Source organism: Oculina patagonica, chromosome 12 (genome assembly GCF_052425735.1).
Source record: "Oculina patagonica isolate OP01 chromosome 12, crgOcupat, whole genome shotgun sequence".
NCBI lineage: Eukaryota > Metazoa > Cnidaria > Anthozoa > Scleractinia > Oculinidae > Oculina > Oculina patagonica.
Genome location: NC_135769.1, coordinates 22,173,047 through 22,197,275, shown reverse-complemented (window position 1 = coordinate 22,197,275; position 24,229 = coordinate 22,173,047). Strand labels below are relative to the sequence as shown.

The 24,229-nt window shown below is 38.6% G+C and overlaps 1 protein-coding gene across 3 annotated transcripts; it reads left to right on the top strand.

Annotated features, from left to right (window-relative positions):
• The first annotated feature begins 4,450 nt into the window (after positions 1-4,450).
• LOC144633676 (acid-sensing ion channel 2-like) lies at positions 4,451-23,790 on the top strand. 3 transcript variants are annotated; one of them, XR_013567084.1, is made up of 8 exons: positions 4,451-5,566; positions 6,280-6,427; positions 7,029-7,088; positions 7,715-7,865; positions 8,444-8,535; positions 9,347-10,197; positions 11,223-11,270; positions 11,554-13,343. XR_013567084.1 is itself a non-coding variant. In XM_078492529.1 (7 exons), exons 2-7 carry the CDS (start codon positions 13,342-13,344, stop codon positions 23,128-23,130), a joined length of 1,449 nt encoding a protein of 482 aa, XP_078348655.1. In that variant the 5' UTR covers positions 9,517-10,197; positions 11,223-13,341; the 3' UTR covers positions 23,131-23,790. The 3 variants fall into 3 exon arrangements, 1 of the variants encoding a protein (XP_078348655.1); XR_013567083.1 differs by having other exon boundaries at positions 11,223-13,343; XM_078492529.1 differs by lacking the exons at positions 4,451-5,566; positions 6,280-6,427; positions 7,029-7,088; positions 7,715-7,865; positions 8,444-8,535 and adding exons at positions 19,752-19,899; positions 19,998-20,057; positions 20,638-20,788; positions 22,306-22,397; positions 22,982-23,790 and having other exon boundaries at positions 9,517-10,197; positions 11,223-14,190.
• Positions 23,791-24,229: the final 439 nt, after the last annotated feature.

Sequence of the window (24,229 nt, the reverse complement as noted above, 5' to 3'; positions counted from 1 at the left end):
AACCAAACGACTCAGAGAAAGGCAGCGCGATTCTGTGCGGGCAACTACAACCCTTATGCAAGCGTGACAGATATGCTTCAGGAACTTAATTGGGAAACCCTAGCCACCAGACGGAAAATCGCTAGACTATCTTTTATGTATAAACTCTCCCACAACCTGACCGATTTCTCAGTAGCTGCCCATCTTAAACCAAATTATGAAAGAAGAACCCGTAGTTCCTAGGTCAAAGAAAGATGTTTTTAAATTTTCTTTTTTCCCACCAACAATCTGTGAATGGAACTCCCTTCCAGATGATATTGTAAATATAACGTCTGTAAATAGTTTTAAATCTAAGTTAGTAAATAGTTTTTAATATTTTATTGTATTAGTTTTATTTAGTTTTTAACATTTTTAACATTCATTTTAGTTTTTAACGGTTGGTGTGATATCTTAAGATTTTTACCGACCTAATTATATGTAGATGTAGATGTAGATGTAGACTGGAACAGGTTATAGATTTGGAAGACAAAGCAAAACACAACACGCAAAATTCCTAAATCCCCTTACCCAACAAACGTGTTCCCAGGCTGCCGTAACTTTGACCCTAATTTGATTCCTGGGTGCCTCGCATACGCATGCGTTGTGTAATGACGTTGCTGGAATTTTCGAAAAATTCGAACTCGAAAGGGAAGTGTAGAAATTCTGAGTTCTTTTTTTTTTAACGTGCTCTTTGTATCGGCCCTGTTTTTTCTTGGTGCAATGTCTCAAGTCTCGAATGCACAGCGTTAAAGTTATTGATGACTAAAGATAATAAATGGTTTTCGCTCTTTATCTATCAATCACCTTTAATGCTCAGTAAATCAACCAGAATTTTAATCATTTATGTGGAAGGTTTGTTGATACCGTACCATTCCGGTTTATATGCCCCCTCCCGACGAAATAGATGAAATCTCTTCGTCTACTATATAGCGTTAATTTGGATGCTTTTTAAACGTGAGCAGCGGACTTGAAGTCCTCCAAATATCTGAAATATATTATTTCTGGCAATGAAGAACTATGCAATATCTAATTTCTGACTTTGTTTTTCACACAAGCATTATGCATTATGCACAAGGACCACGAGTTTCCCACAGAGCAGACTTCTCAAAGGTTTATAAAATAAAGAATTGTTCTGGTCTTCCTATAACTCGTTACCACTTGAAACAGTACTCACTGCTAGCGAAAATCTTAATTAGTTTAAACCTGAATTTTAACGGTTTTTACTCAGTGGTCGAAAGCGACCGAGAAGGCGGTCGAAATTAAGACAAAATTATATTTAGTTACATTTAAAAATGGTTAATTTAATTCTCCCTTAAAAACTTTAAATTTCCTTTTATATCATTATTAATTTTTCTGGCCCTCCCTGATTTGTATATACCAAGCCAGCAAGCTAGCATCAACCGTAGAAAACGTGATTCCGGCGGTTGTATATAATTATAAATGTTTCCAATATCGTTGTTGGTCACGGAAAACAAACCTAGGTAATTTTATGCAGTCTAAAAAAAATAAATGGATCAGTTATTAGTTAAGAAAAACCAAGAAAGATTTATTGCTGCTCGACGGTCGGGGTCGTGACTCCATTATCAAGAGACTTGTTTAATAGTATGCAAATTAGGAAAAGCTACAAAAAATAAGCATAAAGAACAATGAACGGCCTAAACAAACAGCTTAGCGCGGATTGAATCAGTTTGCGAATGCAGATGTATAGCTATTGTAAAATAATATGATAGCTACTAACAGCAATGATGTTTCAAATTAATTGCGACTTGGATTTGACACGTACGTTCAAAATGTGACCATACAGTCGATTATTAATTCTTAACCGTTGGAAACGACTGAAATAACTTTTTTTTAATATTATATTTTTACTTCGTGCTCTTATCTTTATTGTTATTTTGTTGAAAACAAACAGCTAAATTTTAATTTTAAAAATACCTCGGCTTTTTTGTTTGTTCGTTCGTTCGTTTGCTTGTTTGTTTGTTTTTTCACTCGCCTTTCCTCGCCCCGCTTCCCAACTAACCGAACGACTGGCACATGCTCATTCTCGACCCCAAAGCACTTCTCTTTTGCGTATGACTGACAGCGACGTCAGTCTGGGATCGAGAATGGCGCAGGCTATAAATTTTAATGACATGACAAGACGCATGCAGTATTCTTGGTTTTCACGCGACGTTATCAAAATTCTAAATCCAGAATCGCGAGCCCCCTGACTTTTTATTCTTCGTTGGCTATTAGACGCCCTATTAGACGCCCTTAAGAAACAACATTTTGAATTTCGGAGTTTTGCGCCACACAGCATCAGAATGGCCGCCTGGAGGCTGTCACGTATGCTTAAAAAAGTTTCCTCATCCTGTTAATTTTAGCGATCTGAACAATTGAGGTTTTACAAGAAGTGTTTATATGAATGTTTACGTGTTCACGAAGGTGAACTGACCGCGTTTTATAGCAGAAGTGAATGCCAGATGTTTTCAGTGATTTCCGTTGGCCATCTTGGTGCCCCTCCACATGGACCCCAACGTGGAGTTTCTATACTGTGTGCTCTCTAAATTTGTGTTGAACATTTTAACGGATAACTCGAGTACGGAATATCGTTCAGACCTGAGACTTGAACACGTAGACTTGCTTGTAATTTTCTACAACCTGTAGTATTCTTGATTTGTTTGACTCAATAGCTTTGGATTTATTTTTTTGCAGCGCGTGACAGTATTGTTACTTGCGTGAGAGTGAAAAACAGCAATTTCTTATCCTCCTCTTTCCCCCATCGGGGGAACCCTTTCCACAACAAACAGCCTGTTCCAAGGCCACCGCATTTTTGACCCTGATTCGTTTCTTGAGTACCTCAAATGCGATGTTATGACCTTGATGGGGCCCAAAGGGTAGTGCAGGCCAAATATATCATTTACCAGCCGGAAGAACATAGAATCCAAAATCCACTGCCCCGTGTTTATTCTATTATTTTGCTTATTTATTGGAAACTCTTTTTAACACGGTAAAAACACCAGGAATATATTACTATTTAAAATACAAAATCCAAATACTATCTTATTTCATGATTGACACATTTTCTTTTGTAATTCAACAACCTTTATTTAATTTACAACCCTGTTGAATATTAACTTACTGAAAGTCCGGGTCCGAGGGCTTAATAATGTAGCAGGGAAGAGCGAGCCTCCCACGCAGTCTTCGGGGCGTCGCTCCTCCTCCCCCGAACGTGGGGGGGTGTACCGATCGCCCCTAGCGATTGCGTGGGAGGCTAGGAAGAGCGGGGCTGATGAATTGAACTTATGATTATTAATGAGGGATTTATCTGTATAAATCCCTCCTTTCAGGGATTTATCTGTATAAATCACTTGTTTCGGGGATTTATATAAATTAATATCTAAACGAGGCTACGACTTATCTTTTCCTGACCAAATCAAACCCCTTGTCTGGACAAATTAAACTCTATATTTCCAACAATAAAGTTTTTAAAGCAACCTCGGTATTTATCTCTTACTTATTACTAATTAACCTACAGTCCTGGTTTCCATGAACGCCGTGTCTCTAAAAGCTACATTTAAATAATTTCTGAAATTGATTTAGGGATTTTTGGGATTTTGGTGTCTCCATTAATCGGCTCTACGATATTTAATGTTGGACTTTGTTTCTTCACGCAAGCAGAAAATAAAACGAACCTGTATAAAACCCACTGCATTATGCACGAGTTACCTACAGAGCAGTCTTCTCAATGTTTTTTTTATGTGGCCTCATGCCAGGGGAATGTCTGGTAGATGAAAATCTTAATTACTTTTTAGTGTTTAAAAAACGGAAAAGCTGAGGTCATCAGAATTGTTTTGGCTTTCCTACAACCCGTTGCAGCTTGAAACAATACTCAATGCTAGCAAAAATCTAATTAATTTAAGCTTGAATTTTAACGATCGCCCATGGTCGTAAGCGACCGAGAAGACAGTTGAAATTCAGGATTAATTATTAGTTACATTTAAAAATGGTTAATTTAATACTTCCTTAGCGACTTTACTTGTCCCTGGTTCGTGTACCAAGCCAGCAAGCTAGCCTAAACCGCAGAAAACTGAATTAATCGGCAGTTGTATTTAATTATAAATGTTTTGTGATATCGTTGTTTAATCATAAATGCTTTTTGATATCGTTGTTAGCCACTGAAAACAAAATTTAAGTATTTTTATGCAATCTGGGTCAGGTATTAGTTGCCTGTAATTGTCAATTCATTATTTTGATAAAACACTTTTATTCTACCGTTACTGTTAATATTCAAATCCAATGTCTAGAGTGTGCCAAGTACCAGTCCTTTCGTTCTTCACAACTTGAAAATAAAAAAATGAAAGGGCATTCTCCCGTAAAAAAGGAAAAAATAAATCGGTTTTCACCCAAAGCTCTATTGAATTTTCTAAATTATGATTTATGATCTCCGACACGCGGTCTTTATTAAAACTGGTACGTGGCAAAATATCAATCTTTTTACTTAAAAAATGACGTTTTGTCTATTTAAGTTTTGTCCGGTTTAAGCTTGTTATTGACGGCTCGAAGGTCAGCAATTACATCATACAAGGGCTTGAAAGCATATGTAGTTTGGCTTGGCTTGGCTTCACAGTTGAAGAACTAAGCTTACAGAGTTTGCTGTAGTTATAATTTCGGAATTATAATTACAGTTTTCTCCATGAACAACAATATGGTTGCGAAGTCAGCGAAGTGGCGAGAGTTTGCTGCCAATACAACTGTTCACGGCCTTCGCTATGTATACGAGAGCCCTTCAAGGATTGTTCGCATTTTGTGGTTATTTCTGTTGTTAGCATCTGTGGCATGTTATATATACTTTGCTCAGCAGAGTTTTGCTAAGTACTTTTCCAACCCAGTAAACACGGAATTTGCGGAAATCATTCCTGAGCTCGGGAAGCTAACCTTTCCTGCTGTAACCATTTGCAACTTGAACCGATTTGTCAAACGGAAAATCAACATGGCGGACACTGAGGAGGACTTTCAAAAACTGGGTTTAAATCTCTCTGCGTGTGAAGCGATAAAGAAGGTCAACAAAGACATGACTTGTGGACAAGGTCTGCTGTGCGCGTTTGAAATGTTTGGCTCAGTTATTGCAGAAAATTGCAACGAAACCACAAGGCAGCAAATTATCAGCGTTCTAAACAGCACAAAGGAGCCAATTTTCAACCCAGAAGAATTTTTTGAAGCGTATGGACACGAGTTCGACGAAATGTTTCTGTATTACTGTCGCTTCGGAGCAGTTAACGTTGAAAATTGTACACCCGCCGATTTCTACCCGTTGATTTCCCAGAATGGCCGTTGCTTCACTTTCAATTCAGGGAAAAACGGAACAAAAATTCGTAGCGCAAGAAGAGCGGGATCTGTGGGCGGTTTTAGTATTATTATGGATGTGCAAGCGAACGAAAATACAATAAGCGAATTTTCTCGGGGGCTAAGAGTAATAGTACATGATCAGGGAACATTTATTAACATGTTGAATGGATTTAACGTTTTTCCTGGATCGCACACTTTGGTTCAAATAACTGCAACAAAAGTAAGTTATTGGTTGTTTCTACAAAACTAACTTTAGTAAATCTTCTTTGGCCCTTATGTACGACATCTTGGTGTTTTGCCTCTGGTCTCGCCATTATATTCTTGAAAATTATAAATTGCCCCTTTTTTACAACAGTTTAGTTCAACTGAGCATAACGTTTTTGTATTTTTTTCTTAGTTTGAGTGCAAAAAGGAATAGGCCAGGGATGCGCGCGAAGTCTAAAAATAGAATGCAAATGAATATAACCACCGTGAGGCCCTGAAAACATCAGCGTGTTCTGAGAGAAATAAAAGGAATATAGGCGAAGTTTTCGTTTTATGAAAGTGATTTAGGAACACTGGCTGTTTTAGAACGTGTTTTAGGAAAATCGTCCGCCATTTCGGTTTGTTTGTCTCGGTCTTGTCTGAGTCGTGACGTCACTCACGCGCTTCGCTATTACAGTACATGCAGATAATGAAAATGATTGCACGTTTATGAGGATATATTACTTTACGTTTCGTATAAGGAGACAATTTAATTTAATAATTTGATTTAATAACCCCCTTCAGAAAGTAAGATTGTTTCTATCCCGCTTTTTTTCGTGGAAATTGCTCTGACGTGAGGAGAAACAAGTCTGCTTAGGTCAACTTAGAGTGAAATTGGGAGACGACAGACTTAAAACATTTGTAGCTATTACTGAGTCCTTTTTTTTTTTCTCCTTTGTCTATCGGCAGCGTCAACGCCTTTCTTCTCCATACAAGTCTAACTGTACACAGCAGGTACTTCCTCGAATCCCACGTTACACTAGAGACGGCTGCTTTACGCAATGCCAAGCAAACATCACCTTAGCAATGTGTGGATGTAAAATGATTGGCGTACCAGGTTAGTTTAACTGAGGAATAATGGTAATAATTGAGCCATCTGTCGACTATTTCGTGCTTGAGCTGATTCTCGCAGCTGACCTAAAACCGAGTTAAAATTGGCATTCTCTTCCCCAAAGCCAGTTTTCGTTTTTCTTAGCCAGCCTTGGCGCGCGAAACGAAGGGCTCTGGGGACAAAGGACTCTCGAATTAATTCGATTTTTTTTATTGGCCGTTTGAGAAAAAAAAAAATCATGAACGAAATTAATAAAACGCCATAAGTCTCTCACACAGTACACAGAAACATCACGACTGCTTACATGAAAGCCGGAAGTCCAAGAATCTAAGACTGGAAATCCTTTGTACCCATAGCTCTTTTTGTCGTGCCAAGACCCCGCCGGCTAAGAAAAGAAAAAAGGGCAATGGGGACGAGAATGGGTTAGGGCTCCTTTCACTGATCAGTTAGAGAACTACTAAAGAAATTCCTTTTACACTAGCAACGTCTGTTGCGGTAGGCGAGCACAGGCTTTCTACCTTTTATATTGTCCATTGTATTTAACATATGATAGGTAATGCCGTCTTGTAACTCTGTTCTTCATAATTCCTTTACTCGTGTTCTACAGTATCATCCAACATGCCAGTGTGTACATTTCAACACAGGTCCTGCGAGGAACAGATGGCTGGTATGTGTTGAGAAAAGCTTTTTTGTTACTGCACCGCAATGGAAGATTTAGCTTACAATATTCCTTTCAATTTTTTACTATTATTTTTCGCCCAGGAGCTCACGACCAGGAGCCTCCATACGTACTGTACCTTTGAGTCAATCCTTCCCCGTATATTTTTATTATTAGAAACACATTTCCCGCGAAAACATTGCTCCTGTGGTCAGACCGCATGCGGTGCAGCTAGGGCAACGATGTAAAAAGAAATGGCGGCCAATGTCGTACACACATTTCTTGTCTGTTTTCGTTTTTTTTATTTTTCCTTTTTTCCTGATTTTACAGCCGAGAGAGCCTGATTATTGTTATTATGATTATTATATTATTATTTTTTATATACGTACCTGACCCAATTGCAATGCATGATTTCAAAACAACAGTCCCACTTACTCTAATGGCCCCTCTTACTGAGCTCCCCCCGGGCCCCTTCTTCCTAAAGGTATTATCATAAAGGTATTAAAAGGAGTTTAGAGACCCGTGCTTTTTTTTTTTCCTTCCCCCCCGGGGGGGGATAGGGCCAGAGACCCGTGCTTTTACAGTATATATATTAGTGTGGTGGACGTCTTGTACTGTGCCCTATTCTGTTTCAGCGTCTTTCAATCCTAACGATTGTTCGTGTGCGTTGCCATGCGTGGAGATGGACTACACGACCCAGGTGTCGTACTCTCAATTCCCGGATGATGGCGCGGGCAAGATCTTAAATTACGTGCATAATTATCATAACAGCATACAGTATCAGAGGTAAACATGCTTAATTTAGTCACTGTTATCTATATCATATGCGCCGAATACAGAGAAACCCGATTTTATAAGAAAGTGCCAAGAGGTTGGAAAATGTTTTCATCATAACAGGGGTTTGTTATTGCGCTGTTCTGTTTCAATACATTATTATGGACTCTTGGTAATACTACTTTGCCCGGACTGAAGAATATCGTTCGTTAGCACGCGCTCTCATTGGCTCGGCTTTAAGGTCACATAACATCCAACAACAAAACTGTTTCCCGCAAAAAGTGTCTAAGCGGGCAACATTCCAAAATCTTTGACGTCAGAGGGTAACAGTGCAATATTACCCGCTAATGTTGACAAACGACCGCCGTTCTTCTAACTAAGTGCTATATAACAAATCACTATATGACTGGTCCCCTTCCCTTCCATAAACAGTAACCAAGCGGTTTACACTTGCGCCACGTAATCAAAAAATCGGAATTTCTGGCGATAATTTTATCAACCCATTTCTTTATCCGACTTAATTAAAATTCAAATTATACTAGAATAAGAGGAGGATATGTTAAATGTATTGATTCAACTCTGACTTACAGGGAAAATTTGGTATTCCTTCAAGTTGGCTTTCGGTTCCAGGGATTCACACTTATAACAGAAACACCTAGTTACAAGATGGACAGCTTGTTAGGTTGGGAAAAATTTTAACACGTTTGTTTTATTTAAAGCGCATTCTACTATAATTGCTTACTACAAATACAGATAAATAGAATTCTTGATCGCAGACCGAGTCCGCTTTAATAATGGTTTTCAGCTGCTAACGGTCACAGCCTTGAAAGAACTAGTCAAATTTTTTAATAATGGCTATTATAAGCTGGTTTTTAGGGCTGTATAACTTTAGATAGTCCCCAGGGGGGTACTCCGGCTTGGGTTTGAAATTCGTTCCGGGATTTTTTTGGGTTGGTTTGGCAGTATTTTTTTGGGTGACTTGATTTAGATGCGGATTTGTTTGGGTATTAAAATTGGCACGGCCTTGGCGTATTAATGGTATCACGAATAAACAAAACGAGCGTCTTTGTGTTATGTTTTGCCCCTCCTGGCTTTAGGGGTAATTTGACAGGGATTTTTGGGGGGGTTATTTTTGGTCCAGGGATTTTTTTGGGTATGTCGGAAGACTTAGGATTTTTTGGGTTCTGGTTTTTCCTCCATTCGATCATCCCCGTCATTTACAGCCGGAGTACCCCCCCCCCCCCCCCTGGGAGATAGTCTGCCTCGCAGTTCACGGTCGCCAGTTACTATCAGAGGAAATTAAGGCTTCAAATTCTATAGAGACGAAAGCAAAGGATGGTAAACATGTGCAGGTGGTAAACTTACGGAAAGGAGAAAGACTTTAGAGGGAGTATGTCACGGATTTTACCATTTTTTTGAAGAGCCAAAATTTATATTTATGTCACAGGAAACCAAAAAATAATAGTCTAATAATAGTCATTTTTCTGTTGCAGGTGACATTGGCGGCAACATGGGTCTGTTTTTGGGTTGCAGTCTGTTGACTTTATTCGAGTTTCTAAATTTGTTATGGAACGTCCTAAAATCCCAAGAATACAACGTTGCCAACGAGATTGGCGTGCAAGAACAGAGAAACGAGCAACAGACTCAGGCAGGAATCGTTTAACTAAGGCACTTAAGAACGTTCGCGCGAAAATTTTCTACTCGATAGATTTCTTTAATTTTTTTGCTGCGGTCAAATGATGAGTTACTTGTGTCAGAAATGCAAAAAAAAGTTGGGGTCACCGAATTCGTTTCAGAGAAAAAGCGTGTGGAAAACTACCCTGATTTCGAAAAATTGGTGCACGTAATTCAGCATGGTTTACAGGGTTTATAGTTAAAAAAAATATCGAAGATGAGTGAACGGAGGATAACGATATTAGTCACATTTTGTAGAAATGTGTCTGTTGCGTAAATAATTCCTAGTTATCCCATCTTTTTTGTAAAACTTAACCCTGGTAAAACACATTTGAAAATGTCGTACGGCAAAAAGGAAAGCTCAAAAAGTGGAATTCAAACCGTCAGTGTGACAAAAAAAATCAAACTTCCACTCGATAGATTTTTTTTCATTTTCTCGCAAAACGGAGATATTAATTAGCAAAAGTGATCCGTTAAGAAAAAAGTAGGGGTCACCGACCATTTAAGAGAGCAAATTACAAGCGAAGGTAGCGGAACCACAACTCACCCTATATGTTCTTAGAAATTTTACTCAGCGCGCGCGCTCAATGTATGGCGTGGCATGACGTTGCGACATGAATTACGTGCGCAGTAGGGATGCGCATAAACAATTAGTACGAACGTCCTTAAGGTGGCTCCATAGGGTTTCTTGACCGCGCGAAGAATGGGTACGAAAGGGCGAGCTTGAAATGCCGGCAAATCAAAACAAACATGGCGGCTTCACGCGAGCGTGAAATTTTCGGCGAGAAAACGCGAGACTTGCTTCCTGCCAATGAAACAACACCCGTGCTTTCCTGTGTTGAGCACATAAAAGAGTTTACAACACCCTAAAAAGGTGTTTACAACGTCCGCGGTGCTTCTGGCCGCTTTTGTGAAGTTCGTACGATCGAAAGCAAAAGAGAAAATAAAGAATAGTCTTCGCGATTGTGAGATACTTCCAGCAGAATTTCGGAGATTCTGCTATATAAAGGATTAAGGTATGTCTCTAACTAACCTTGGGGTTAACAGATATTCGCACAAAAACCGACAACAACGGGTAACGCTCGTCTTTACACATCAACTGGTATGGTTCAAAAGTTCGCGCATGCTCAAATAGCGATCTTGGACAATTTCTATTCTGATGACGTAACTGTTATTCGGGCGAAAATAGAAATTTTCCCCTTGTATTTACTAGAGTTTCCTTCGGTGAAATTCCTTAAAATTTGGCATAGATGTTATACCTTTTCAACTGCCCTTTTAGCCGTTTTTTTAAAAAAATTTATAAGCCAATTTTTTTGCTTAGTCAAAAAAACACAAAATAACCAAAAACGCAAAAACGACCTGGACAACCCCTACTTTTTTTGTTTTTAAAAGTTATTTCTCATCAGATTCAATCCGTTGGGGGAATTTCAAAAATTTTCACCGAAGAAAATTAAAGAAATTTAAGATCAAAGCCATAAAAACACCAAAAAATAGGTCTTTTTGAGTAGATGTAGCTCAAAAACAAAGGCCGTTATTTTAAAAAAAGAATAATGCACAACATATTTTAGTCCTTGTTTTTAATATTTCGGCAGCTTTTATTTAACTAGTTAAAAAAATAACGCGAAAATGATCTCTTGATGGGTATCACTTGTGCGCGCGCCGTAATATCTCAAAACCCTATGGAGCCACCTTAAGCCCGGGACTAAAGTAACTTTACTATAACGGCTATACTCGAATAGAGCAGTTTTCAATTGAGTGTCGTAAAACCAAAACCAAAGTAATTACTCTGGCCAATCACAAAGGACACAGACAATCCAGTGAACCAATCAAAACTCGAAGCAAATACATGTAGCTGGCACGAAGCGCGGGAAAACGTGCGCGAACGAGTCACGATTGTTTTTGGTTTTAGTTCTGATTGGCTGAGAAAGTGGCGCGAGATTTTTCAGCCAATTACTAAGCGTAGTAATGCAAACCCAAAGCAAACGCAATTTACTTTCGACACTCAAGTGAAAACCGCTCTAGTAAGAGGTCACATGATAAATGCTCTTTTCCGCAAGGAAACTGGGAAGAAGAAACGTGGAGAGACTTTCTAGCGGCTGCGTTGCTCGGAAATAGAGGCTTCGTCCGAAAAGCAGTACAATTAAATTTGAACTCTTTTGATCCAATAAATTCCACCAAAATAAGCCGCCTTTGTATATCTACTTAGCATATTTGCGAAAATTAATTTTCCAACTGATTTTGTTTCTTTTTTGCAAAGATTTGTAAATTATTCGTTAGCATGCTACGTTTTATTCTGCTTTCCATGGATGAGCAAAAAATGTCAGTTTAGATCTTGCCAGCATCGAGCTTGAAACAATTTCATGATATGAAAAGTTGCTTGTGCGTAATCGTAGTAATGTCTTGACCCGCGCTGTTATAGAAACTGGAATAGAGCGTTTTCACCAATATCAAGATCGTTTTATTTGCTTGCATCAAACACTTAGATTACCGTCTGCGACGCAGGCTAAAAACACATCAACAAACTCAGAGTTTGTGGAGTAGGTGGAACGGAATACATTCCACAAGTTTTAATTTGGCAGTGCTCATTGCAGCCAAGTTGTTGGGGAAACAAAATTCAGAAAATTGCAAAGCGTTGTATGAGTCCGCCATATTTTCTTTAACATTTGAGATCACGTTGAGTTAGGCCGTCTTAAATTTCAATTCACTTTATTTCCAAAAGAAAGCACTCTTCTGGCACAAAGATGCCCCCAGCAATTAGTGACACTGATGTCTAGAACATACCAAAAGAACAGCTTTTCAGGTTTAATAGTTTTGAATTTAGACTTTTGATGACGTCACGTGAAAATGATCTATACATTTTAAAACTGATGGGTGGGAAAAAGGCAACGCCTTTATTTAATTGGTTAGAGCAGTTTGCAGAAGTTTAATTAATCAATTTCTGTGCTTGGCGAAAGGCAAAGCCAAAGCAAACAAGATTATACAGCTGTCAAGTTATTGGAAATTCTCCCTGATATTCAAATAAAAATAAAACCTTCAGGGCATAGTTTAAATTGATTGTAACAGGATGCTTTAAATTATAACATTTATTATCACTGGCAAAGGTAGTTGAAATTAAATATTTAGTTTAAGAACCTACTTAAAAAAGTCTCCGATAACGAATGTGTTCTTAGATCAATTAGTGCCGTAACAGTTTGTTTGAAGTCGGTGTACTGCATGCTACAAACGAAACTAGGCATGCATCTCATCTGTCGGTAATTGTCGCAATTTGCTTTATTGAATTTTGCTGGGATTAAAAGAAGTAATCATTCCAATTTTAATTGTCAATTCATTATTTTGATTAAAGCTGTAACCCGCCACTTTTACATTGCAATTGTTTTTCACAAACACCTGAAAATTTGCGTGCGGGAGAAACGGTGTTGCGTCTGAGCACTTTAAAGATCAGGGGCAGTCGACAGGAAGGAAATTAAAGAAGAAACAACTTTGTTTTTACGCTCACCAGGTAAAAGCAATGAAAAGGGATTGTTTGGGGTTCGATTTCATTGTTTTCTGAATTATTCATGATTTCCGCTGTGCTTTTTATCATTAGTATTTTTAAAAATTGAAAACGCATTATATATCCAGAAACATCAAATTTCCTATAACTGCACGAAAATTGGTGTCTTCAATGCTTTGCCAGGTTCATGGAAAACCTTGAAAAAGCTACATTTTTTGCCTTGATCGATGACTCTTAAAACATGGAGAACTATAATTGAAAACCTGTAAACACCGAAACACTCCCGTTTGGTGTCGAAACTCTGGCTACAGTCCTAACAGCATGGCTACCTCGAATTGGCAAACATTTGTGGCTAATACCACCGTTCACGGCCTTCGCTATGTTTTTGAAAGTCCTTCAAGGTTCCGTCGAATGATCTGGTTATTGTTGCTGTTGGGCGCAACGGCGATTTACGCTTATTTGGTGGAACAAAGTATCTCTAAATTCTATTCAAAACCAGTAAGCACCGAGTTCACAGAAATTATCCCTGAACATGGACAACTGACGTTCCCCGCGGTTACAATTTGTAACTTGAACCGATTCGTCAAAACGAAAATCAACATGTTTGAAAACGATAAAAATTTTCAAAAACTGGGTTTAAATCTCTCCGCTTGTGAAGCGATAAAAACAGTCAACAAAGACATGACCTGTGGACAAGGCTTATTGTGCGCCTTTGAACGATTTGGTTCGGCAATTGCAGAAAATTGCAACGACACTACAAGACAGCGCATTATCAGCGTTCTGAACCGCACAAAGGAGCCAATTTTCAACCCAGAAGAATTTTTAGAAACTTACGGACATCATTTCGACGAAATGTTTCTGTATTACTGTCGCTTCGGAGCGGTTGATAATTGCACGCCAGCCGATTTCTACCCGTCGCTTACAGAAAATGGCCGTTGTTTCACGTTTAATTCCGGGAAAAATGGAACAAAAATCCGCGGCACAAGAAGAGCGGGGTCTTCTGGTGGGCTGAGTATTATTATGGATGTACAAGCGAATGAAAATACAATCAGCGAGTTTTCTCGGGGTCTAAGGGTGATAGTACATGATCAGGGAACATTCATAAACTTAGAAAAAGGATTCAACGTTTTTCCAGGATCGCACACTTTGGCGAGAATAACCTCGGCAAAGGTAAGTTTGATTTTATTTTTCTCTGCAAAACTATCATTTTATTATTAAGTAGCACCTTTTCTTCCTTCGAGTCCTCGGTTAGTTCGGTTGAAAATTATCTGCATGGCAGCTTAAAGTAAACTTGGGCACTTCCATAGGAGCCTTATTTATTCAAAGCTAGACGGTTTCGTGCTCTAACCACTTAGATTAACACCTTCGTACTAACCAGTGGTCCTACATTAAATGTGTTTTTTTTTTTAATTTAAAAGCCTGCAAACCTTATGGTAAAAATTTTCAAATTGTATTTGCTCCTTAATTACAGACTCATTTTTATAAGGTGGATATTTGCTAGGTGTCAGATGAATACAAATTTCTTTCCATTCCTTAGCCATTAGTACTCATTAGGGGAGCTCTGTTTCATCCGATATCTTCTCATAACCGTTATAAACTTCAAACATTTGCACATATGTGTTATTTTTTTTTAAATTCATTACATATTGAAGCGTTTTTTTTTTTTTTTTGGCGCTTTTTTTTTTCCACCAACACCGCAGGTTGTTTGGAAGGTTGGCAAAATAATAATATCATCAGAAAAAATAAGTTTTGGTTTATTTCAAGAAAACTGACATTAATACAATATTTCGGCTGGTAGTTAAGCATGCATGTACCGTATTTATTCGGCTATAAGCCGAGACCCTAGACTTTTAGTTTTTGGAACCAGTTAGTCTCTGACAAAAAATAAACCCAAATCACTCGGCTATAAGCCGAGACCCAATTTTTCCTTCAAACTATAAAACAATCCACGTACAGCGAATCAACATATTCGTTAAATCACAACTATGCAATTGAAAAACAACAAATCACTGATAAAGAATGAATTCATTAATAGAACCGTACACAATTAACCCTCGGACGTACAAGCCAACTCACACCCCCACCATCGTACAAGGGGGGGGGGGGGGGTGGATGGAACCCCTCCCCGGAGTTTTCGTTATATTAAGGCGTAGCGAAATTATTTTGAGCTGAGAAGAAAGCCCTCAGCGTACTCTACAAGATGACATACTTTTAATTGGCTGTGACGTCATATGACGTCACGTGACGTCATTAGAGCCGCCATCTTGGATCCGCCATCTTGGATTTCAACATTTTCTTAGAAAGTCAGAAAATAACGGAAATTGATGCAAAATCAAGCCAGAATGCTTACGGAATGTAAAAATAAACACATCTTGCACTTCTGTTTTAAAAAACTGGAAAAATTAAGAAAAATGGTAAAAAAGACGATATTTGGCAAGACCTGCTTGTATTTGTGACGTTGCCATGGCAACGTCACACACCACGGATACAGGGTTGACATATCAAAATTTCCGCAAAGGATGAATGAACAGCTACTGAAAGTTTCAGCACTCTAGAGTAAATCGTTTTTTCAAAATTTGGAAAAAACCTTATGGGGGGGGGGGTTGCATCCCCAACCGCCCCCCCCCCCCCTAACCGTAACCCTAGGGTTAAGCGTGACAAAACATTTACCTGAGTTCAGAATCCCATCTCAAACAAACACGCATTCTTCTGAAGAATTAAGCAGTTATCGATCATCATGCCAAAAGCTACTGGTTTTCAAACAACTAAACCTTCAAATTGAAAGTTGTTGACGAGGTAGAGACAGTTCAGAACAACTGCAAAATCGCCAGAGAATACGGGATGATTGCTGATGATTCAGTGAATCTTCAGTCCGTCGTAATTCGCCAGGTTGCTAGCGAAAAGATCAAGCAGATCAAGCGGGTGAACTTTAATTAAATGTCATCAAAACGAAACATGTGCTGTTACCAGTATTTGTCGAGTATCCTCAATCCAATCAAACTCTTCTGAAGTGCTTTCTTTTAGCAGAGAAGTCGTGGTATTTTAAGTTTTAGCTTTTGAACAAAAATATTGCATGCAACCGATTTCTGTCAGATTGTGTTACAATGTTTACAAGCGCGTGGGAAAGACCGCTTCTGATTGGCCAGTTTCTGGTGTCGCGACAACAAGTCAAATAGATCGATTCCTTCTTGACCCTTTAAAACTAAACTTAAAGGAAGGAAAAGAAGGAAAGGAACAGAAACAGTCTCAGGCAGAAATAATTATTGTAGAAGAGATTGCGGGGAAATTGTTTAAGACATGCGGGATTTCGAATGCCCTCATCAGTTCAAAAGAAGATCACGTACGCCGACAAAACAATAATATTCCAGAGCGAGCCGATGGAGGGCGAGTTCCGGCCTAAATAGCGATGAAAAGACGAATAAAAACTTAATTCCTAACGTTGCGTCATTAAACCAAATGGCTTTTTAGGAGCCGCCGCTAAAATAAAAGGTAATGACCAAAAATAAATACAAACGTCATGGGCTCCTGCAAACGTTTGTTAATTTTCGTTTGTTGATGACCGCTCGGCTTATAAATGAATATTTCATTCAAATTGAACTTTTTTCTAGTACCATCTATTTTTTTTCGGAAATACTCGGCGATAAATCGAACCACAAGTTTTGTTGAATTTTAACCAGTTCTCAGTAAGATTTGGTGAAAATATATAGTCTTTGTGTACTTCATATATGCGCATGCGTTCAGCACGAAATTCCGTGTGCTTGGGTCTACGCCTGGAAGAATGCATACCACAAGGAGAACATTGGGTTTTCAGAAACAAATATATAGCCTTTGTGTACTTCATATAAAGTAACAAAGTAAAGCTCGCGTTTTAGCCAACCCTCTACCCGCTTCACAAGATTAATTGATTAATTCAATTTGGTATTAATTAATTAATTCAATTAAAATGTTTAAAAGGAAACGAGTGAAGGAGTGAAATCGGCCCTCTCACCAAAACTCGGAATTTTCCGAGTTAAAAACTGACGTGAAAACAAATACCGACAAAATAAAAAAAAAATAAAAAAAAATCCCGAGAAAATATGAACAAAATTGAGTTGCAGATAAGGAATAAAGATTCGTAAGACTTTAATTTGGGAAAAAGTAATCTTATGTGATAGATTTCTTTCAAACAACGATTTCTATAACAACAACAGCAACAAACAAGCAATCAGAACAAGCAATCAAACCAAAACCAAATGTACCAAATGAAAGCAGGAGGGCATTTTGCGGGCGCATGCGTGCAACCGCTGTACAAAGACCGCGTGATCTTGGGAATAAAAATGGCGCGGAAGATTCAAACTTTGTTTTTTGTACTGTTTATCGTCACATAATTTAATATAGACGTAAATTTCGCTAAGAAAAAGTGTTTTGTGTGTGGCAAGGCTCTTATGAAGCAGATTTTCTGGCAAGCTTCGGGATCGTTGTTGCAAATAATAGGAAAATATGTGGGACAGTTAGGAAAGCCTTCACCGACAAAAATCAAACAGGCCGTAAAAAGAGGAAAACATTTATTCGTGTGCTGGAGTGTGATATATTAGGATCAAAACTTCACATCAAATCAATTGCTGTAATACAGGCAGAGTGCAAGCAATATTATAGCTTGTCGGGAGATTTTTTGCCTAAAGGGACGACCACCAAAGAAAAGGGTTTTCCCTGAGGGGAAAGACATGTTTGGGTGTTCTGCACATGATAATGCAGCTCACTGATGACTCTAAAGCAAAGCCAACTTGCCCGCGACTGGCAAACAGGGTTTCCTGGAACAAGAACTGCAGTTCTTTAAATCACATTTAGGCGACACAGAAGTAAAACAGTTGTTATAACAGAACGAACATCAATCTTAAAGAAACAAACGTTGAATGAAAATTTGAAAATAACATTGTTTATAGTTAAAAATTATTTCTTAAGACATTTTATGCAGCAGTTATTAGAACGTTTCTGAAAAATATATATATCGCTTGTTCGTTTCATGCTATTTTTTGACTGGTGATCAAGGCTAGATTTTGATAAAGAAGCCAAAAATGTACTAATTAACATAGTAAAATGTAAACAAATAGTCTACCAGCAAAGAATTACCATAACACTTTAAAATTAAGACCGATCTCAGTAATTCTTTTCTTGTTCAACGGAATAATTGTGGTACATCGAAATGTGAAGTTATTTTGACCAATGCTTAAGTTTAAGGAAATAATCACAAACGATAGTTTCTCTGTTAGAATAAACCAGCGAGAACGTACGTTAAAGAAAGCTAAAAATTACCACAATAGACCATTTTTTAACGCTACCTTCGCAGCATTAGACGATAGTTTAAGTACTTCAGGCTCCATATATCATCGGTAGACGCTGGAGATCAAGGTTAGATTTTGAGATTTTTGCATCGTGAGAACGATGAAATTGCAGTTTTATGAAAAATCTGAACAAAATCATGACCACTCGCTCAAACCCGAGATACTTGATTATAACATCGTATAGATAAAACTGCTGTTTTATATTTTAGTACTAAGTAGCCGTAGCGCTTTGTCCGTTTAGATCTCCCAGCTATTAAAAACATGGGCAAGGTATTTAGGCTCTCGACATTCGGTCGCCATTTTGTCCACGCGCAATGTTTAATACACATAGCCAAAGTCGATCAGATAAACGGCACGCCGACACCAAAGTATGCTTGTTGTTGTCAGAAGATAAAGCAAGGACTCTTAGGATCGTATACAGCATATAAAACTTAAAACACTTTTTATTTTGAGCTGAAAATTAGGCCATAAATTGTGAAAAATATGTAAACAATCGATAGCAGAACTTCTCTGTCGTGCGCACTAACCCATATCGACGCATGCGCACGCAAAATGCCCTCCTGCTCCAAATGAATATCAAGGAGATTTCATCATTTGTCTAAACAAAGCTATTTATTATGCAGATCAAAAAGGTTTTAAGGTAGACTCTTCAAACGAAAAGGTCCTGATCTGAGTGAGTGTCAAATCGGAGCCGTGAGACTTGGAAAATTTGAACGAAGTAAGGTAGTGACATTCTCGTCCCCATAACCCTTTTCGCTTCTTTTAGCCCGCGAGGCCTCGGCGCTAGAGGCGAAGGGCCCTTTGTTTCTTATGCCAAGGCCTCACCCGCTAAGAAAAGCGAAAAGGGCTATGGGGAAGAGAATGAGGCAGTAAAAGCTCATGCATGGAACGGGAACTGGGCGCAATAATACAAATTATCCGACTTTTTCTGAATTGTCACAGTTACTTCCATGCATAGTATAGAATGTGTATACAGAATTTCACGGCGGTCAAACGTCTCAGGCAGCTTTTCGTTCCATTTCGGCGTTTTTTGTTCATATTGAAGTGTTAGTATGAGCAAGGATAGATAAAAATAGTTGCTGAGTGTAAGCATAATCCCATTTCCTCCGATAAACGAGTGTTTTTACTTCTAAAATGTTCCGCATCCCAACCAAAGTGCTTTGACAAATGGCGCCGACAAGTCCGCATATTGCTTTTTTCAAACACGTAGAACTTTTTTAGTAGAGCTTGAAAAAACTTAGTAAACCCTTAGGATACTGGTAATGTATCGAACTTTGAACTGTGAAAATTAAAACCTTATCTTTGCAGTACTTTTCCTATTTTTTGCATATTTCTGTCGTTTGACCGCGGTCAAATACATAATCAGTAAGGTTACTAACTGACACGATCATTTTATTTTCTGTATTATAGTATAAACGCCTTCAATATCCATACCATTCAAACTGTACACAAAGGGTACTCCCTGGAATGCCACGTTACAGTAGAGACGGCTGTTTTGCCCAGTGCCAAGCAAACGCGACGTTAGCAAAGTGTGGATGCAGAATGACCGGAGTGCCATGTAAGTGAATCGTTTCACAGAATACTACGATAAGTATAATACATGGTATTTTGCTAATAATTCAATTATACATCAATTACTTTATCTGTGCTTTGCAGTGCCTTCTAACATGCCTGTGTGTACATTTCAACACCAGTACTGCGAGGAACAGAGTGAAAGTAAGCAAACATCATTCGATCGTTCTATAGTCTTTGTTTCCTAAATGTCTATAATAATAATAACACGTTTTCCTTACATGCTCTTCACTCAGTCGAATACCGCAACTTTAGCCCGATTTCCCAAACCAATTTTCTCCTCCCTTGGAGGTCTGCAAACTGTGATTCCATTTACTGCATTAATTCTTGGCTTTTTCCCTTGCTACTTGTTAGTTAAGGTAGAAGGAAGCTGTTATGAATAAATTACTTCTTGGCATATTCCTGAATTCCAGAAGCGCTGTCGAATAGGTCAATTCGAGCTTTCGCAAACTCGTGAGAATTGTGTGTCAGTTCAGGTTTTTTTCTCCGAGGGCAAACAGTGGGATGAAGTCGACCAACTGGTGTCGACAGAAATGACCACAATTTTAAAGAACTTAACGCTAATCCTTCGAGGCCGGTCCTCCCAGTGGTGGCCATTCCATTAAAGACCATGTGCTGCATTGCGTGAAAACACTTTTACTCTTAAGCTCAAAAATTAATTCGTTACCAAGAGAGGTAACGCAAAGCACATTTTGAACTAGTATGATTAATTTCCTTTTCACAGAGTCACAAAATCCTTTTGAATGTTGGTGCGGAATTCCTTGCGAAGAGATCGAGTACACGACTCAGGTGTCTTACTCGGAGTTTCCGGATGTCGGTGCAGCCAAGATCTTAAAGCATGTGCACGATTATAACAAGAGCATGGAATACCAGAGGTAAACAGTTCAAAACGCAATCCAGTGTTCAGCTACAGGTTGTTCTTGCCTAACTAAAATCTTCCAACCAATTGCCAGAATATACACATGTATGTATAAGCGTGCAGCGCATAGCACGGAAAATAATCCATGATCTATCGTCACGATCTAGACCCCAGTAGACTATAATAGGTATGTCATCGCTAAAAATATATAAAAAAGTTGGTACAATAATTAAAGATAGAAACTTCACGGACAGTTACTCAGAGTTTCACGCACGAAGCGATCATCAGACTGTGCCGTTAGATGCGGTGAAATACAATTTAAACTACGTTCATGGAGGACGGTTGGAACGATCCTGTCTGGCCGCGTAGTACTTGTTTTCGTGCCTGCACTTGGTAACAAGCTCAGATCTTTTGTTCAAGAGGGTGGATCTGTCAGCTGATAGTATGCAGAGCTTCTCCGTCAGACACAAATTGCAGCGTGACGGGTTTCCCCTGTAAGCGCTTGCTCTCGTGACAATGGACCACTTGATCGAAAATTCGGTGTTGTTGTCTTTCAGGTCCCAAATGTACTTTGATAGTACAGTGTCGTGTGAATGCTTGCGATGTTTGAAGGAAAGTTTATGGTTATTGAACCTAGTTTTGAAACTATGCTCAGTCATGCCGATGTAAACCTTCGTTTCGCCGGGTATAAAAAAGTTGGTATATTATACGTTGTTGTAGTTGCTGCGCGTCGTGAGTTCTTGCGGTTTATTTTTAAGTGCAGGTTATTCCTTTTTGTTCCCCTAAGGCCTATTGACCAGAGTCGAATATAGGTTAGAATTCCATATTATGTATTAAATATTCGATTGACTGACTGATTCACTGACTGTCTGCATGAATGAACGAACGAACGAACGAACGAACGAATGAATAAATGAATGAATGAATGAATGAATGAATGAATGAATGAATGAATGAATGAATGAATGAATGAATGAATGAATGAATGAATGAATGAATGAATATGTGGCTGTTCAAATTACGACTGACTAATTGTCTGGTTCTCTGTCTGTCTGACTGACTGACTGACTGACTGACTGACTGGCTGTCTGTCTGTCTGTCTGTCTGTCTGTCTGTCTGTCTGTCGGACTGACTGACTGTTCAAATGATGGCCTGTGTGTCCATCCGTTTATCCGACAGACTGACTGACCAACAGTTAATTGTCTGCCTGACTTACTATCTTATTAACAGACTGAACGAACCAACAGAACTGATGCGAATAATCCCGAGAATAACGAATGTTAAATTCATAAAACCAGTTATAGTGTCTTAATTCAATTGATAAACTGAAATACATATCAAAAGTGACTTTTGTAATATTGCCGCACCATAATCACCATAATATATCTTTTGCAAGTCTAGCTATTTCCGGTAGTTAGATTAAAAAGATCAAAATTAAATTAATTTCGACACAAGTAACCGTTAGAAACTCGACAAGTATTTTCCAAGCAAAGTATACTCTTGTTTAACATTTGTTTAATTTCTAACCTTCAGGGCAAACTTAGTATTTCTTCAAGTTGGCTTTCAACACCACGGGTACGCTCTCGTGACAGAAACACCAAGCTACAAGATGGGAAGCTTGTTAGGTAGCCACATGACTGAATTTATATTACTCAACCTTAACCTGTCAGGATGAGCTTAGAACCTCCTTATCTTTCAGGGACCCAAAAGGAGTAGGGAGCAGGCTGGATCCCTGGAGCTCTAATATTTCCGCCATGGAGCTTGGGTCCCCATAGTTGTTCTGCCTGGACCTCTAATAGCGACTTTTAGATCGCAGTACGAGTATGGGATTGAGCTCGAGTACAACTTTTCAAACCTAGTATTTATGCTTTTAATTATCACATTTCACATCATTCTCGTACTGATAATCTCCTATTGAACTGGTCAGCATCGGGGAGGAATGAGGGCTCTGGGAACGCAAGTGGATTGAAATTCAAACGTTGTACTCGTACTCTTACTCGCACTGCGATTCGCCACAGAACACAGAGCCCCGTCTTTGGAGGGCCGGCCCGTAGCCCTGCAGCCTGGCTTTTTTAAGCCAGTAGCCCTGGAGCCCTTAATCCTTTGGGACCCTCCTTCTTATTAGTTATTTAGCTTACTGTTTGCTATACAAGTTGCAGCCTGATTTAAATTGCTGATTTGACAAAAGATATATTTGTCTCCCTTTCAGGTGATATTGGCGGGAATATGGGTCTCTTCTTGGGCTGTAGTCTGTTAACACTGTTCGAGTTCGTCGATTTGGTCTGGAACGCCCTTGACTCCCGATCAAACAAAGCAAAAAGTGTCCCAGAGGACCAGAAGGAAGACGGATCAGTCTAAAGCAAGAATCTTATAAGAAAATGACCAACACCCTCCTCTTTTAAATTTGAAAGTGAAAATCCGAAAATTACGGTTCCAAATGGATAACTGAGATTCCCCGCCTTTGCAAACTCTGGAAGAAGAAGCGGACTGTCTCGGTCTTCAGTAATACGCATCTGAGCTTTGTGAAGGAGGAAAGTAAAATTACCGCCGTGCGAGGAAAAGTTCGACACAGAGACTTGTTTGTTTGCTGTTGTTGATCACTTAAAGAAGCCCAGCAGATGTTTTTTCAGATAGTTTCCACGACAAGGCTTAAGAAAGAGTTCTAAATATACAAGCTTTTTTCAAGGGCATACAAAGGTTTAATTTGGAGACGATGCATTCCTTAGTTCTGGTTTTTTATTTCTATCACTTTACGTTTGCCATTCCTGTCTCTTTTATCAAGCTAAGCGTGTATTAAAGCCATCATGCTCAGTGGACATCGTAAATATAAAGCCTATTTTCTAATATAAAATAATAAAGGGTGTAATTAAGACTTTTTACATACAATTTTATCATTTTGCATGCCAGACGTGTGACCAAAACAGTTAATTTATTGTTACTGAGAATACGTGTATCATGCATAACAATTAAAAGTATAAATTAATGTAAAATGTGTCCTAATTAAGGAATATACATGTATTAAAATCAATGAAAGGTAAAGCTTATTTGTGTTCTCAGCTTATCTTTATCTTCTCAGCTAGCTTTTTGAAAGGTAAAATTTGAAAAGCTTAGTGCTTTTTTTCGGATTCTTCGCACGTGAGCACGTATACGACACAAGTATATTACACATATATAAACACCGTCGCCTTTGATTGACGTGTGACGTAAACAAAAAAAATATGAGTTACATTTCTTGTCTTCATTTTGGGTTGGCTGCTTAAAGTGACAAAAAGAAAAATAAATAGAACAGCATTTGCTAATTGTTATATTCTATAACATAACGATCCCTTAATACTACAGCAGCAGCAGCAAAAGTCCCAGACTTTTGCTATGAGATAGCTAGAATAAATACTGCGCATGCCACTAGTAAAACACTGCTGATCACAGCCATGGAACCCGAAGTCTCGTTACAGATGCC